This window comes from Neopsephotus bourkii, unplaced genomic scaffold, assembly GCF_033783945.1.
Source record: "Neopsephotus bourkii isolate Nb327-2 ecotype Australia unplaced genomic scaffold, CSIRO-AGI_Nbou_v1 NB_887, whole genome shotgun sequence".
In the NCBI taxonomy this organism is placed as follows: Eukaryota; Metazoa; Chordata; class Aves; order Psittaciformes; family Psittacidae; genus Neopsephotus; species Neopsephotus bourkii.
In genome coordinates, this window is record NW_026901381.1 from 2339666 (window position 1) to 2352471 (window position 12806).

General features: G+C 46.7%; 1 protein-coding gene across 1 annotated transcript in view; it reads left to right on the forward strand.

The window, feature by feature from the left end:
* SETD5 (SET domain containing 5) overlaps nt 1–12806 on the forward strand; it is a 62422-nt gene that overhangs the window by 23399 nt on the left and 26217 nt on the right. The window contains exons 2-8 of the mRNA XM_061357209.1: nt 2036–2210; nt 5793–5898; nt 6771–6982; nt 7303–7361; nt 7769–7956; nt 9004–9042; nt 10549–10791. Of these exons, the coding sequence (XP_061213193.1) occupies nt 2140–2210; nt 5793–5898; nt 6771–6982; nt 7303–7361; nt 7769–7956; nt 9004–9042; nt 10549–10791 (918 nt within the window). The 5' untranslated portion in view covers nt 2036–2139. The remainder of the gene's footprint in view (nt 1–2035; nt 2211–5792; nt 5899–6770; nt 6983–7302; nt 7362–7768; nt 7957–9003; nt 9043–10548; nt 10792–12806) is intronic.

Below are 12806 nucleotides of genomic sequence, written 5' to 3' on the forward strand. Positions count from 1 at the left end.
GTGTTAGGGGGGGAAAAGGGTTTCCTATGAGAAGTGGCTGGAAACTTGCCCCAGTTACCCCAGGACTGACCATGTATCCTGTGCCTTGAGTCCAGAAGGTGCACCTGAAATCCTCCAGTTCTGCTGAGTCACAGGCAGGCAGGAGGTGGAATTTGTCCTGATGAAATCTCAGGCTGCTGCCAGCTGGGAATGCTCATGGCAGAGGCAAGAGATCAATGGGACTGGGGGGGAAATACCTGATCAAGGGTTTTAAAAGAACTAAGGGTAGGGGAAGGGGTTTTCTATGTCCATTGAAAGGGAATAATCCTTCAGACACTGAGAAACTGCTTTCTTTTAACCTTGTGCCAGCATTTTATGTGGCTGGGTTGGAGCAGGGATTGATGTCTGCAGCTTTTTAGCTGTATTTTAGCAGCAGTTTGTCTCATCTGGTGTCAGCGTAGAAATCACAATTCTGTCACAAGCTTCAGAATGGGTAAATGAGACTCTTCCTAAAAGTCTTTTCATGGAAAACACAGTCAAGGCTCTCAGGTTTGAGCTTAGTCCTGCCTGTTTTCTTGTCTCATCTTCCCCCTCCCTGTCAGGCCGTTGTTTTGGGACATAACATGGAATTGCCACAGACCACTCGGAAATCTTTACGTGCTGCCTCTGTAATTCACTGTGGGTGTCACTATCAGAACGATTTCTCTTAGGGATGTATACTGAGGAAGGAAAGTATTTCCTTGTGCTAAGAGAAGTGCCTTTTCAACAGGAAAAGGCCCTATAGAACGTGGCATTTAAACTTTCTGACTCTGCCTTCGTTTGCCCTTGTGGCCAGTGTGTGTTTTTGTGCTCCTGGGGGGGTTTTGTGTGCTAAACAATGGCTGGACTGTGGTGTCCAAAGGCAGTTCCCCGTGAGAAATGCACTACCCACAGGAAAACTTGGCTCAGGGCCTCTCTGGAGCCCAGGAGGATTTGCTGGCAGAGCCCTGGGATGCCAGGGAGCATGTGATGGCTGTCGGCAAGGGCAGGGGCTGGCTTGTCCGTGCTGCTGGAACTGGGAGGAAGACTGTGGGAAGTTGTTCAAGGCTGCCCTTTAACGTGCAGAGAGGGTGCCTGAACCCTCTCTTTGGTTTTGGGGTTACCTTTGCTATGTGCTATCTCTGTGTCATGGGGGGGTTTCCTTTGAGCTGCGTAGAATAATGGCTCCTTTATGAAGGTCTTATTGAGGTTATTTACGTAACGAGGAGCTGATCCCCTTTTCCCTGTCTGCCACCGGCCCCTTGGAAGCTCACATATATCATGGAGTTTTGCTGGCTGTAGCGAAGAGAAGGAGGAGCCTGGGCATGGGCTTCCCTGACGGAGCTGGAGCCGGCGGCTGCGCCCCGTGATGCTGCTGCCGTGACTCAGGCCGAGGCTATGGCCCCGCCGTGGCTCTGCTCGGTGCAGCCCATGCGCGAGGGCCCAGATGTCTGACGTGGCTCTGCCGCGGGGAGGTGTCCGCCGGGATCTTGGAGCAGGATCCAGGACGGGCCTCGCTTGCCGAAGGGAGCACAGGGATAAGCGCGCTGCCCACCACGCTCACCCGTGCCATGGGCCGGGAGTGCAAATACGAGCTGGTCTCGAGCAAGAGGTCCCACCTCATTGTCCATCCATACGGGGCTTTGCCTGCAACTTGGTTGGGGAAGGGGTTAGGGAATGCTGATGGAGGGTGAGGGTGATGGGTGACAGCTGCTGCTTAATATGCAGAAGGAGCTAATAGATTGCTTATCTGATAATGAGTCCTAAGTTTAGTTGGGGGAGGAGGGAAGGATCATTACCGGCTTATAGCAGAGCAGCTCATTGCATGTCAGTCCAAGACTGGAAACCTCACCACCACCAAACTGCTACCAGCTACCTCTTCCCTGCCCCCATGTACGAAAATATAGTAAAAATGATGTGAGACATTACTGATGGGAATCTATTCCTGCTTTGTTCAGTACAAAAACCTTCTATAGGGCTACAGAGGGAGGCCTCACCCTGTTAACAGAGATGCAATGCTTTGTTTCTACCCCGGCAGGTTTCCCCATGTCCGTGACGTGTTGGCCGAGGCTCTGCGGCTCCTCTCCACCCTCGGAGCGGCCGGTCGCTGCCCTCTGGACTCCGTGATCCCCGACGGGCGTCATGAGCATTGCAATCCCTCTGGGAGTCACCACACCAGATACGTCCTACTCCGACATGGCTGCAGGATCGGAGTGAGTGTCACCCCATGGAAGAGGGGAGGGCATTGGGGGCTGCCCTGGACTGGGGCTGCAGGATCGGTGCTGGTGCTTTCTCCACTCGGGAGATAGGGGGTGATGGTCCTTTGCCTGTGTGAGAGATGAATGCAGAGGCTCTGAGTGTTTAACAAATGCAGTGTTATGGAAATTGGTAAGTTTGACTCAAAAGGTGGGGAAAAGGAGAATTTCAATAGCATGAGACACTCAACCATGGGGTTTATATCAGCTTGGCTAGTAAGTCTATACTCAAGTGCAGGCAGTTGTGCGTTTGTTGTACCCATTGGCAAGGTACAGGTTTTCTCTTCCAAAAGCTGTGTTATATGAAGTAATCAGTGTGCTGAGCCCCCCCCCTCAGTAGAGCTCAGACTCAGAACCTGATTGCTGGGGCTTGGCCAGAGATGTGAGGCAGCATCAGCCTGGGTGGACACGAAACACACCTCAGTGGGCACTCAGTCCTTCAGAGGCCCCTTGTGCTAGGCTCTCACTGCAGCACTGTCTCTGAGGCCTGTTGGAGGGGATATACCATTTCTGCAGAAAGACTCTGCTTCTGCAGTAGTCGGGAGCATTTCAAATCCAGAAAATACTGCCCTGTGATCTTCTCTTATAACCCTTGTTAGAATGATGTCAGCTTGGATGAGTACTGTGGTTTTATTTGAAGGCAAGAGGGAGGGCTCAAGTTAGTCTGTGTGCTTCTACCTCCTGCATCCTCCTTTGAAACACTGACTGTAGCATGTCTTTCCAAAGGGTATTTTGGAGATATATTTCCCCATGTAGTATTTCAAGGTACCTACTGTGTAAATACCTGCGTGTCAGATTGATCAATGCAGAGCAAATATTGCTGCAGACTCTTCATTTTAGGCTGCAAGAGCAGTGGGCTAGAGTATGAATCATGGTTTTTCCCTTCCATCTTGCCCTGATTTGACTATGCACAGAATTTGGCTGCACAGTGTGCTCTCTGCAAGACTGCTAATGCTCTTTTTGTTTGTCCTGGCACTGGCCCCATTCTGGGCATTCCTCTTTTTGATGCTCCATTCCATCCTAAAGCCCCTATTTTTGGGTGTTGCATTTAAGCAGGGAGTAGAGTCTAGTCAGTCACTCATCAGCAGCGGGTACGTGATCCTTCCCTTTTCAAGGTTTCACAACCAGTATTGCTTGTCACCATCTTCTCCCACACGGGCACTTTGAAGACTCAGCATATAGGAATTTTAAACTGCTTATGACAGGAGAGAGTGCTAAATAGTGTTTACTCATGTACCAGGCACTTTGCTTTTGGAGAGGAGAGACGGGTATATCTACACATGCCCCTTTAAGAACCAGATATCAAACACTGTCTGTAACCCTTCTATGGTTACATAGAAGAAAAGGCAAAGCGTTTTCTTTTTCCCTGGTTGTAAGAGGTTTGTAGGTCCAACTTGAGGCTGGAGTGCTCTGAAGGAAGGCTTTTGAAGATTTCTGAATTGGTTTCTCTGTCTGTTTTCTAAAAATGAGGAATGCCGGGATTTTATTCTGCAAGGCTCTGCATTTAAACTCTGCTGGTTTGGTGCAGGAAGTCTGGAACCTCTGAGCTTCTTGTCTTCTACAGGGGATTGATTTCCTGTATCACAAAGGCAGTGGGAAGGTAAAAGGAGAATGAGCTGGATCTCTTCAGGCTGAGCTTCAGCATCTTCCCATGGCCTCTGATAGAGAGGAAAGTGAAAATGCTGAAGGGTTCATCCGAGGGTGCCGTGGAGGCTGCAGAGTAGTTTCTGTGTGTTAGTCTGCTTGTACATACGAAGTTGCTGAAGCTCCTTGGTGGGCTGCTGCTGAGGAAGCATGGGCCCCAGCGTTGTTGCCCTTGGACACCGTTGCACCAACAGTCTTGGAAGTTTTATTGCTAATGCTTGCAGCAGCATTGCTGGTATTCCAGGCTGACTGGAATGTGGGTGACTTGGACAGAGGACGGATCTGCTGCTTAGGCTGCTTAGGCTCTTTTCCTTCTAATGTTGTTTCTGGAAATACGATTAAACCTGAAGGGATTTAACTCTGTACCAATCTGGAAGCCCTAAAGGACTGTCGCAAAGATCCAGCAAGGCTGGATTATGTGACAAGCTCCACAGGGTGTCTTTTATTAAGAAGTATATCCTCTGATAGATATTGCTACCTACATCTCCTGCTTTTGACAATGTAGCTGGCTGTAGTTACATTGAAAACCAACTTAATTTATCTTGACATGCTCCTAAATCCTGAGTGGTTTGCTTAGGCTTAAGGTCTTGTATTTTGTGCAGTTCTTTGTACAGTAGGTTACAGCTTCTTTATGTTGCACAGACTCACTCCAGCATAAGGCAGAAGCTTGGTGTGTTGGAGACTGTATGGGGTTTGGTGGCAGGGTGGGGCAAACTTCAGCACAGCAGAGATTTCAAGAGCTAATAGGAAGTCCAAAGGACACAGGGGTAGGTGTTCTTGGGTGGTGCCTAAACACTGCCCCACGCGTGGCCACTGGCCATTGCTGGGTGAGTGCTGCCTCATTCACACTGGCAATGTAGGACCCACTGAGAATCCTGCAAGATCTCACAGGTCCAAGGTAAAGTTTTCCTTTCCTGTGTTCTTCTTTCCTGCTCGCTCAGCTCCAAGCTATAATTTGGAAGAGGATTTCACCTGCAGACCTGATTCAGTAACATTCTGATGTGGGCCTTACTTGTGATCTGTGCAGAGGTTTAGCTGACTCGTATCTTCTGTTTGTACCAGTGTGTTTCCTTGCTGGTGTTCTGTCTGTAGCCTCATTACCTAATACTCCCTGCATTGAATTGCAGCTGTCCCTTCTCTGAGCAGGGTTTCTGCAGCTTTGCTAAGGATATACCTTTCATTTTTAGCTGTTTTTCTTCACCACCGTGTGGTGGAAGAGTGCATTGTACCTCAGCAGCAAATCTCTTCCTGAGCACATTGCACACCATGTTGCTGTGTAGAAAGCACAGGGCAAAACTGATTTGTCTATGGCCACTGTCTGTCCAGGTCATGGATTTTCTTGCCTGTTTGTAGCAGAAATCTTCAACCCCTGGTAGCTGCTGTCAGGACAGCTGCAGGTTTCACGCAGACTTTATCACAGGGCATTGGACTTGGCTGACAATTAGTGTCTGAGGAAGAGAGAAACAAGCACAGACGCAGGAAAGCGGCTTAGCTGCTATTTGAAATAAGCTGTTGCAGAGATAAAATGGCAGCACTGTTCAGTGGCTTTGAGATTAGGCTGCCTGAGTTCAGACGTGAACGCTGAACTTGACCCAACTTCCTCGACAATAAGGAAACTGAGCTTCTTACATGCTAATTACCTTTTGAACTTCCCAGATTGAGACCCAGTTTAATGAGTTATCCAGGGTGGCCCTTACTCAGTTCCTTCCCTCTGAAAGCAGGTTCATCCTGTACAACTTCTGCACACATGATGCTTGGTGAAGCGCATAATCACACCTTGATTTCATGAAGTTTCTTCATTTTGAGCTCATGTGTTGAATAGAAAAGAGCAGTGAAATACCAGCACTAAAGAAATGATGTTGTATTGATGGGTTTTACTTCTGGCCCTCTCTGCAGCCCAGAGTCTGTGGAAGCTAGTCCAGCTGTCAGTGAGAAGAATGTGTACTCCAGCCACGGCTATGGGGCCACCCAGAAACACAGCTATCGCGGGCTGCCTTACGCAGTGAGTACTCTCTCTGCAGTGAATCAGCTCTTTACTGTCTACTTTACTCATTTCTCCTTGTTCCATAGTTCTTTGCCTGTTAAGCCTTAGGAAATCCATTAGGGAGCACTGAGTTACAGTTGAGTTCTGCCATACATTTTGCATTTGTGTGTTTATTGTTTGTGAAGTCTTGCATACTCCATAGCAAGCTTTATTAGTGTTCTAGGTGATAGATTTTTAACTGAATGAAGTATATGAATGAAGTGTGACTATTTTTGAGCATGTAATATTTTCCTGGTGGTAATTTTATGCCCCATTTGCTTTATTATGCACTATTTATACTTGTTTCAACTGTGCAGATTTTCATGTTGCTAACTTATAACTATGAGGAACAAGGAACAGTCAGGAAGAGTGGGAGCGTGGCTTGAAACTATGGGCTGAACAGGACATCACAGAGTCATTGAGGTTGGAAGGGGCTTCTTGAGATCACATAATCCACCCCCCCCGCTCAGGCTGACTCTGCTTGAGCAGGTTGCCCAGGACTGTGTCCAGTTGGGTTTTGAATATCTCAACACACAGAAACTCCACAACGTCTCTGGGCAACCGGTTCCAGTGTTTGACCACTGGTGTCATGTCAGATTAGCAGCAGCACAGCAGTTAATGTTGAAATAGCCTCGTTGTTTTCATAGGTTTCAATTTGAATTTATTGGTGCAGATGAAAACCATTTGCATCTTTCAGAGCTATTGCTTTACCTTCTTGGTAGATTGAGGAATTCAGGCTACTGGTTTACACCAGTTGGTAAATAATAACCTGGGAACTGTGGATGTGGGGCTTCAGTTTCTAGGCAGCCTATCTTCATGTTAAAAGTAGTACTGCAAATACTCGTTTTCAGGATCATAACTATGGAGCCCCTCCTCCTCCAACGCCGCCAGCCTCTCCTCCTGTCCAGACCATTATACCTCGTGCAGAACTGAACGGCCTGCACTCACCTGATGAGGAGAACTCCGGGGATAGTGAAAGCTCCTCAGAAGGAGAATCAATTCCCACTTGGTGCCACTGCAGTGTCTCTCAAGATGGTTTCCTCCTCAAGTGTGAAAAGTGCAGGTAAGCTTTGGTGCAGTGCAGATGTGGACTGCTCCTTGTGTTGACTTCTCCTACCGATCCGTGTCACGTTTGGGCTATGGGACGGACTTCCTTTTGCTAACTGGAGCGTTCTTTCCAGTGCTTTACCCAGTATTGACCCTCCTCCTTTGCGTTGTCAGCCTGACAAGTGTTGGTGGCACCAGGAGTGGAGATGAGGATGTTAAATCGATGTTCTTATCATCCTGGGCCCCACTGAGGGCACGCATCTTGTGACATCCTGTTGAATTTCAAGTGACTTTACTCCTACAAACCAGCTTCAATTGTGCATTCTCCTTTGGCAGAGGAATGAGCAGGGGGAAGGTGATCAGACTCCGCCGCCGGAAGCAGGACAACGTGTCAGGTGAGCCTGGGTTGTAGTGCTGATAATGGTGACTTTTGCTTTCTCTCTACAAGACCTTTGTCTTTTGACTGTTGTAATCATCCAGTTGTGATCAGTGCCCACTAATGTTCTTTGCCTCCCAACCATTGGGATTTTCTCCTCTCCTTCCCTCTCAGCTCAGTTAGCTCTTAGGAAAATCAGATTAGCTTGTGAACAGAAGAGGGAAATGTTCATCAGTGTCATTCTGTGAGATATCAGAAGTTTGGGAGACCCGTTCCCAGTTTGGGTGGGAAAACTGTGGTGGAATAATGTTCTCAGGGAAGAGCTATGCAGGGTCATCAAATTGTCGTGGTGAAAACAGACATAAGGGTAATCTGTTACCTCTGGGATGAATAAAAATGTTGCTAACAGAGCACTTCTCTCTCTAGGCGGGGACAGCAGTGCAACTGAGAGCTGGGATGAAGAGCTATCTCCCTCTACGGTGCTGTACACAGCTACACAGCACACCCCTACGAGCATCACGCTGACTGTCAACCGTGTCCGTAGAAGCAAACCTAAGAAGAGGAAGAGGAGCACAGAAAAAGCTCGCACTGCTCCAAAGGCCAAAAAGATCAAGGTATGTGGAGTGAGACAAGGTTGCTGCAGTCCCTACTGAGTGCTCTCTGGAGCAGTGCTGACAGCAGGGTGACAAGCTGGCAGTAGACAAGGAACTTTTGTCCTGTCCGGAATTGCTCTCTCTGGTGTAATAACGCGACGCCTTGTATTTGTGACCTGCTCAAGTACGTGGCTGTTGGTTTAAAAATTACCTTACTGGAACTCCACCCTTCTTTCCCAACTCTGTCCATTCATGCTCAGAGCTTGGATTCGATTACATCTTTTGCCTTCTGGTCTATTAGCATTTGGGGAAGTAGCTTTTGGAGGCTGTTTGTGGCATAGGGGCAGTCTGTGAATGGAATCACAACCCAAGGGAACGTGGCATTTCTTAGCTGGCTATGTTAAGGAATCTGGACTACAGAGCTTCTTGGCACTGTTCATTAGGGACAGAGATAGTGCCTGTGTGGAAAACTACGTAGGTAGTGCTGAACATTTGATGAGGGCTGACTTTACAGTCTTGTTTGTGAGGGTTTGGGGACTGAAATAATTTTGGATTGCTTATGTTGGATTGCAAGCGTGTGAGCAGCTGGTTCTTTCCCATCATCAGCTTAGCTTTACCATCATCTTCCCTAGCTTAGGTTTCCCTTGAAGTTCTTATCGTAGGCACTGACTAAATAAAAGACTGGGAGCAGGAATCATGTGAGGTCTTCAGGGTTTCTTGGTGTGAACCAGCTGGATTCTGTTGCTGGCCCTTTCTTCTATCAGAGCAAGTGGGGTTAGTTGGGACAGTTTTGGTTTTGATCTCAAGGTTTTTTACTAAGTATGAGGCTGCCTTTTGAGTTCAGCAATCCTGGCTGTCAAGCTTTTCAGCAGTTTCCACTGGATTTGCATTGCAGAGCCTTTTTGTTCCAAGTCCATTGCTCCTTGCATAGGTCTTCCTGTAATTCTTGTCATCTTTTGTTAAGGGTTGGTGTGTTGGAGTGAGATCTATTGTAGTTCTGGGACACTAATTCTGAGTCTGTATATAATGCCTTGTCTTTTCTCTCTCTTTCTCCTTGTTTGATGCCAGGCCTTTCGAGAGGGCTCACGAAAGTCTCTGAGGATGAAGGTGAGTAGGACTGAGAACCTTCTCTGCTGGTGGTGGGTTTTTCCCCTGTGTTTTGTGCCTCTCTTGGTTTGTCTGGGGGATTTTTGATTGTGGGCCTGGCCTTGGAATAATCTCAAGCCTTACCATGCGCCACAGGCAGGCCTGTTCACAGGAGTTGCCCCTTGAACCTTGCTTCTGCTTCAGATAGCTTTCTGTAAGGTAATATCATCCAATTCCAAGAGATATGACTGATTGATGACACTTGGGAGTGGGGTGTTTGATGTAAGGGATGTAGAACTGGTTGTAGCCACTCTTCTGTGAGGTCAGTTATCATCTAATTGCATCAAAGCTATTTTAAACCTGGGCATCAAAGCAGTACACAGGTTTAATGTTAGGAGTCCCTTGCAATGTGGCCTTACTTCTCTCCACATCCTCTTACAAGGGATGGGATGGGATGATGTATGGATCTCTGACTCTCTGGTAGGTGTGGCTGGCTGATAGTAAGTTGACAAAAAAAGGGAGACTTTGAACTGAACGTGTTGTTAGAAACACAAGAGGTGCCTTAAAGTTCACTCAGCTGCATCTGACCCCAGGTCTGTAGCCAGCAGTGGCTTCTAGCAGGTGGCTCAGAGGAAATGGGACAATCCTGTGGTGTGTCTGTCCATATGCACCTATCTCCACAGTACACAAGTGCCTTGAGAGGGTGAGAATGCATTAAAAGTGTTCATGCTGTTAATAGATACAATAAAAATAATGATTGTTCTTCAGTGGTCCTTGTCACTAAGACCTCGGTGTCACGTATGTCTCAGTCCCTAATGAAGCCAGTTGAGTTACTGACCTCTGGGATATTATTTGTTACTGTCAAGTAAAGAATGAAGCTTGTTTGGTTTGGGTATTTTTCCCCAACCAGCTTCTTTTTTCCCCTTCCTTCCAAGATAGTCTAAGTGGATTACCTGATTCTGCCCTGTCTTCTTTACACTGCTTAGGACTTGCAGTTTTAACCCCCTGGGTATTAGCTGATGCTCTACATTCAGTTCCTTGAAACCCTCATGACCGTTTCGCTGTCAGGTTCCGAAGTGTTTTTGGATCAGTCACTGCAAAGATTGAGATGCAGCCAGCATCACCTGGCATTAGGCTGGGTATGAGTGGGTTGACTCTAGGGCAAACCTACATGACATTTGTTTGCCTTTGTGTGTTCTGTTCCTTTGCTTTTTAGATCTTCCTAATTATTTTTCCTAAGTGACTTTAAAACCTTTTCTGGCCATCGACCAGCTTAATTTTCTTGTATGTAGCAGTGCCAAGTACCAACTCTCAAGAGATCTTAGTCCTGCATGGAGTTCTCTCTATATTCTTATGTGCACTGTTGTACAATGTTCTGGAGGATGCAGGCTTTGAAAAGGATGTCCTCATAACCATATTAGCTTGGAATAGATCTGCCTTTTTTGTGTAGCATATTCACACACTCAGCACTGTGGATAGGTTTTTCCCATTGTGTGCTAGCCATTCACTCTTTGCTCTTTGGTGCAGAATTCCCCTTCTGAAGCACATGCCTTGGATGAAAACACAGCTGAAGGGTGGGAGAACCGAATTCGCCTGTGGACAGATCAGTACGAAGAAGCCTTCACTAACCAGTACAGTGCTGATGTGCAGAACCTGCTGGAGCGGCATCTAAACTCTAATAAAGACTATGTGGGCAAAACTGCTCTGCTAGACACAATCAACAAAACGGAGTTGGCCTGCAATAATACTGTTATTGGGTCCCAGATGCAGGTAAGAACCTTTGTGACTGAAGTGGGGTAGGTCAGGTCCTCAGGTTTCTAGATGTAAGACATGGGTGAGCAATATCGTAGCTGGTCATTTAATTCCAGACCAGTAGACACAGATCTGATATAAAAGGGAACAGAAGAGATGTCAGGACCAAGACAGATTCAGAAACACATTCAACCAAATCAGTGTTGTTAATTTGGGAGTATTTTGTACAGTTGTTACATGGTTCACAGGTATTTTGTCGTGAATGCTTTTGGTCACTGAATGGCTTGAGGCAGAACCAGACCTATCACTTGCTGGAGATAGGAAATTTCCTGCTTTCCAGCTAAATTTTCCTGCCTTTCAATGATTTGAGTATTTTGGATGATTATTTGGAGTCTGGTGACTTCCAAATAGTGCACAACTACAGTTGATTCTGGGGAACTGTCTCCCTAAGTTTTCCAAGATGTGACTGACTGGTGTCTTGCCAGCTTTATGGAGCGCATGTAGACAAGGAGAAACAGGAAACAGGTGTGTTTGTGTGGTGTATGTCATCCCCATTACTCTTCTCAGCTGATGTTTTATGTGGTCCATGCTTTATTGGACAGAGAGCAGCATTCCCACTCAGTTTAGGCTTTGTGGGGCTTCCTTGGCCAGGGGAATGGAGATAGGTGCAATTGAAAAGGATGGGCTCCAAAACAGATGTGGGGCACCTCTTCTGTAGAAGGGGAGCAAGAGTCAGAACCTGAATGTCAGGTATATGTTTGTGCTTGAATCATTCGTGTTTATATCAGCTGACTCACTGCTCTGTGAAGTTCACGTGCTCCCTCCCACCTTTCCCTCTGCTTTTATGTAGGTGAAGCACTTCAGGCAGAGCACTGATACTGCCAGTAAGGGAGAGTGCAGAAAAAGGACTTTGAACCCAACTTCCTTCCACTCTTGCCTCTAGGTCTGCAATAATAAGACTTGTGTGGGGGTTGGGGAGAAACACTTGTACTTTGCTGTGTGAGTAGCCTCTCTAAGGAGAGGAACTGAGGAAATACAGGGAGGAAAATGTTCTGCTTCTCTAGAAATGTTAGTATTTTCTGAGCATAAATGTAAACTCTTTAATCTCCTTCACATGAGTTCTAGGAAAAGTCCTGAAATGAGTAGTAAAACATAAGCTGTTTCTTTTTATCACCTTCATAGAGTACAGCAGGACAGGTGACTATAAAAGGTATCATACATCACTGTGCTTAGCTTTGTCATGCTCTTTTGCCCTCTCCCTTCACCCCTGTACAGATACAGGTTTTCCCACAGGGAAAAGCAGCCAGAATCCCAAATTGGAAGACTCCAAATGCAATATATCCCAAAGAAATAAAAAGGTAGTAAGTTACAAGACTTCCTAGTGAGCTGCAGTTACTCTAAACAAGCTGGGAGTAGGTACCTATTGCACATCGCATGTGCCAGGGTAGTATACAGGGACTTGATGGATTTGTAGTTCTGCTTGGATACTGAGAGAAGACAGGGTGGATGTCCCTGGCTGCTGCTTGTCAGCCCCTTATGTCCTTGTTTTCTCTGCTCAGCAGATGGCTGTGGAGTGTTGTGTGGAGAACAGCCTGCACATGTGAGGAGTGCATGGTTTCTGGTCCTGTGCTTCATGCTTTTGTTCCACTCATTGGTCTCATCTTTGTTAGACAAACTGAGAAGGCTTCTTGGTTTGCGTCAGTTGTCTTTTAACTAGATATTGTTACTGGGTGTAAAAATAGCTTTTATGGGCGATAAGGAAATAGGTATTTGGAGCTAGGAAAAAATCAAGGAGGTCGTGTGAATACGCAGATAGCAGCAGCGTGTAGAAGATGGGTATTGTAACTGCTCTGTTGGGCTCTGAGGACTCTGGAGAGGAGGAAGGAGCAAAAATGAAATGCTTTATATACCTTGCATACTCTCACAGTTGAGAGTGGTTTTTGGCTTGAGTAAATAATGATGCAAGTCAGAAAGAAAGAAGAGAGAGAAGTGTGACCTAAAAGCTTCCCCATGCCAAGAGGAGTAGGGAAGGA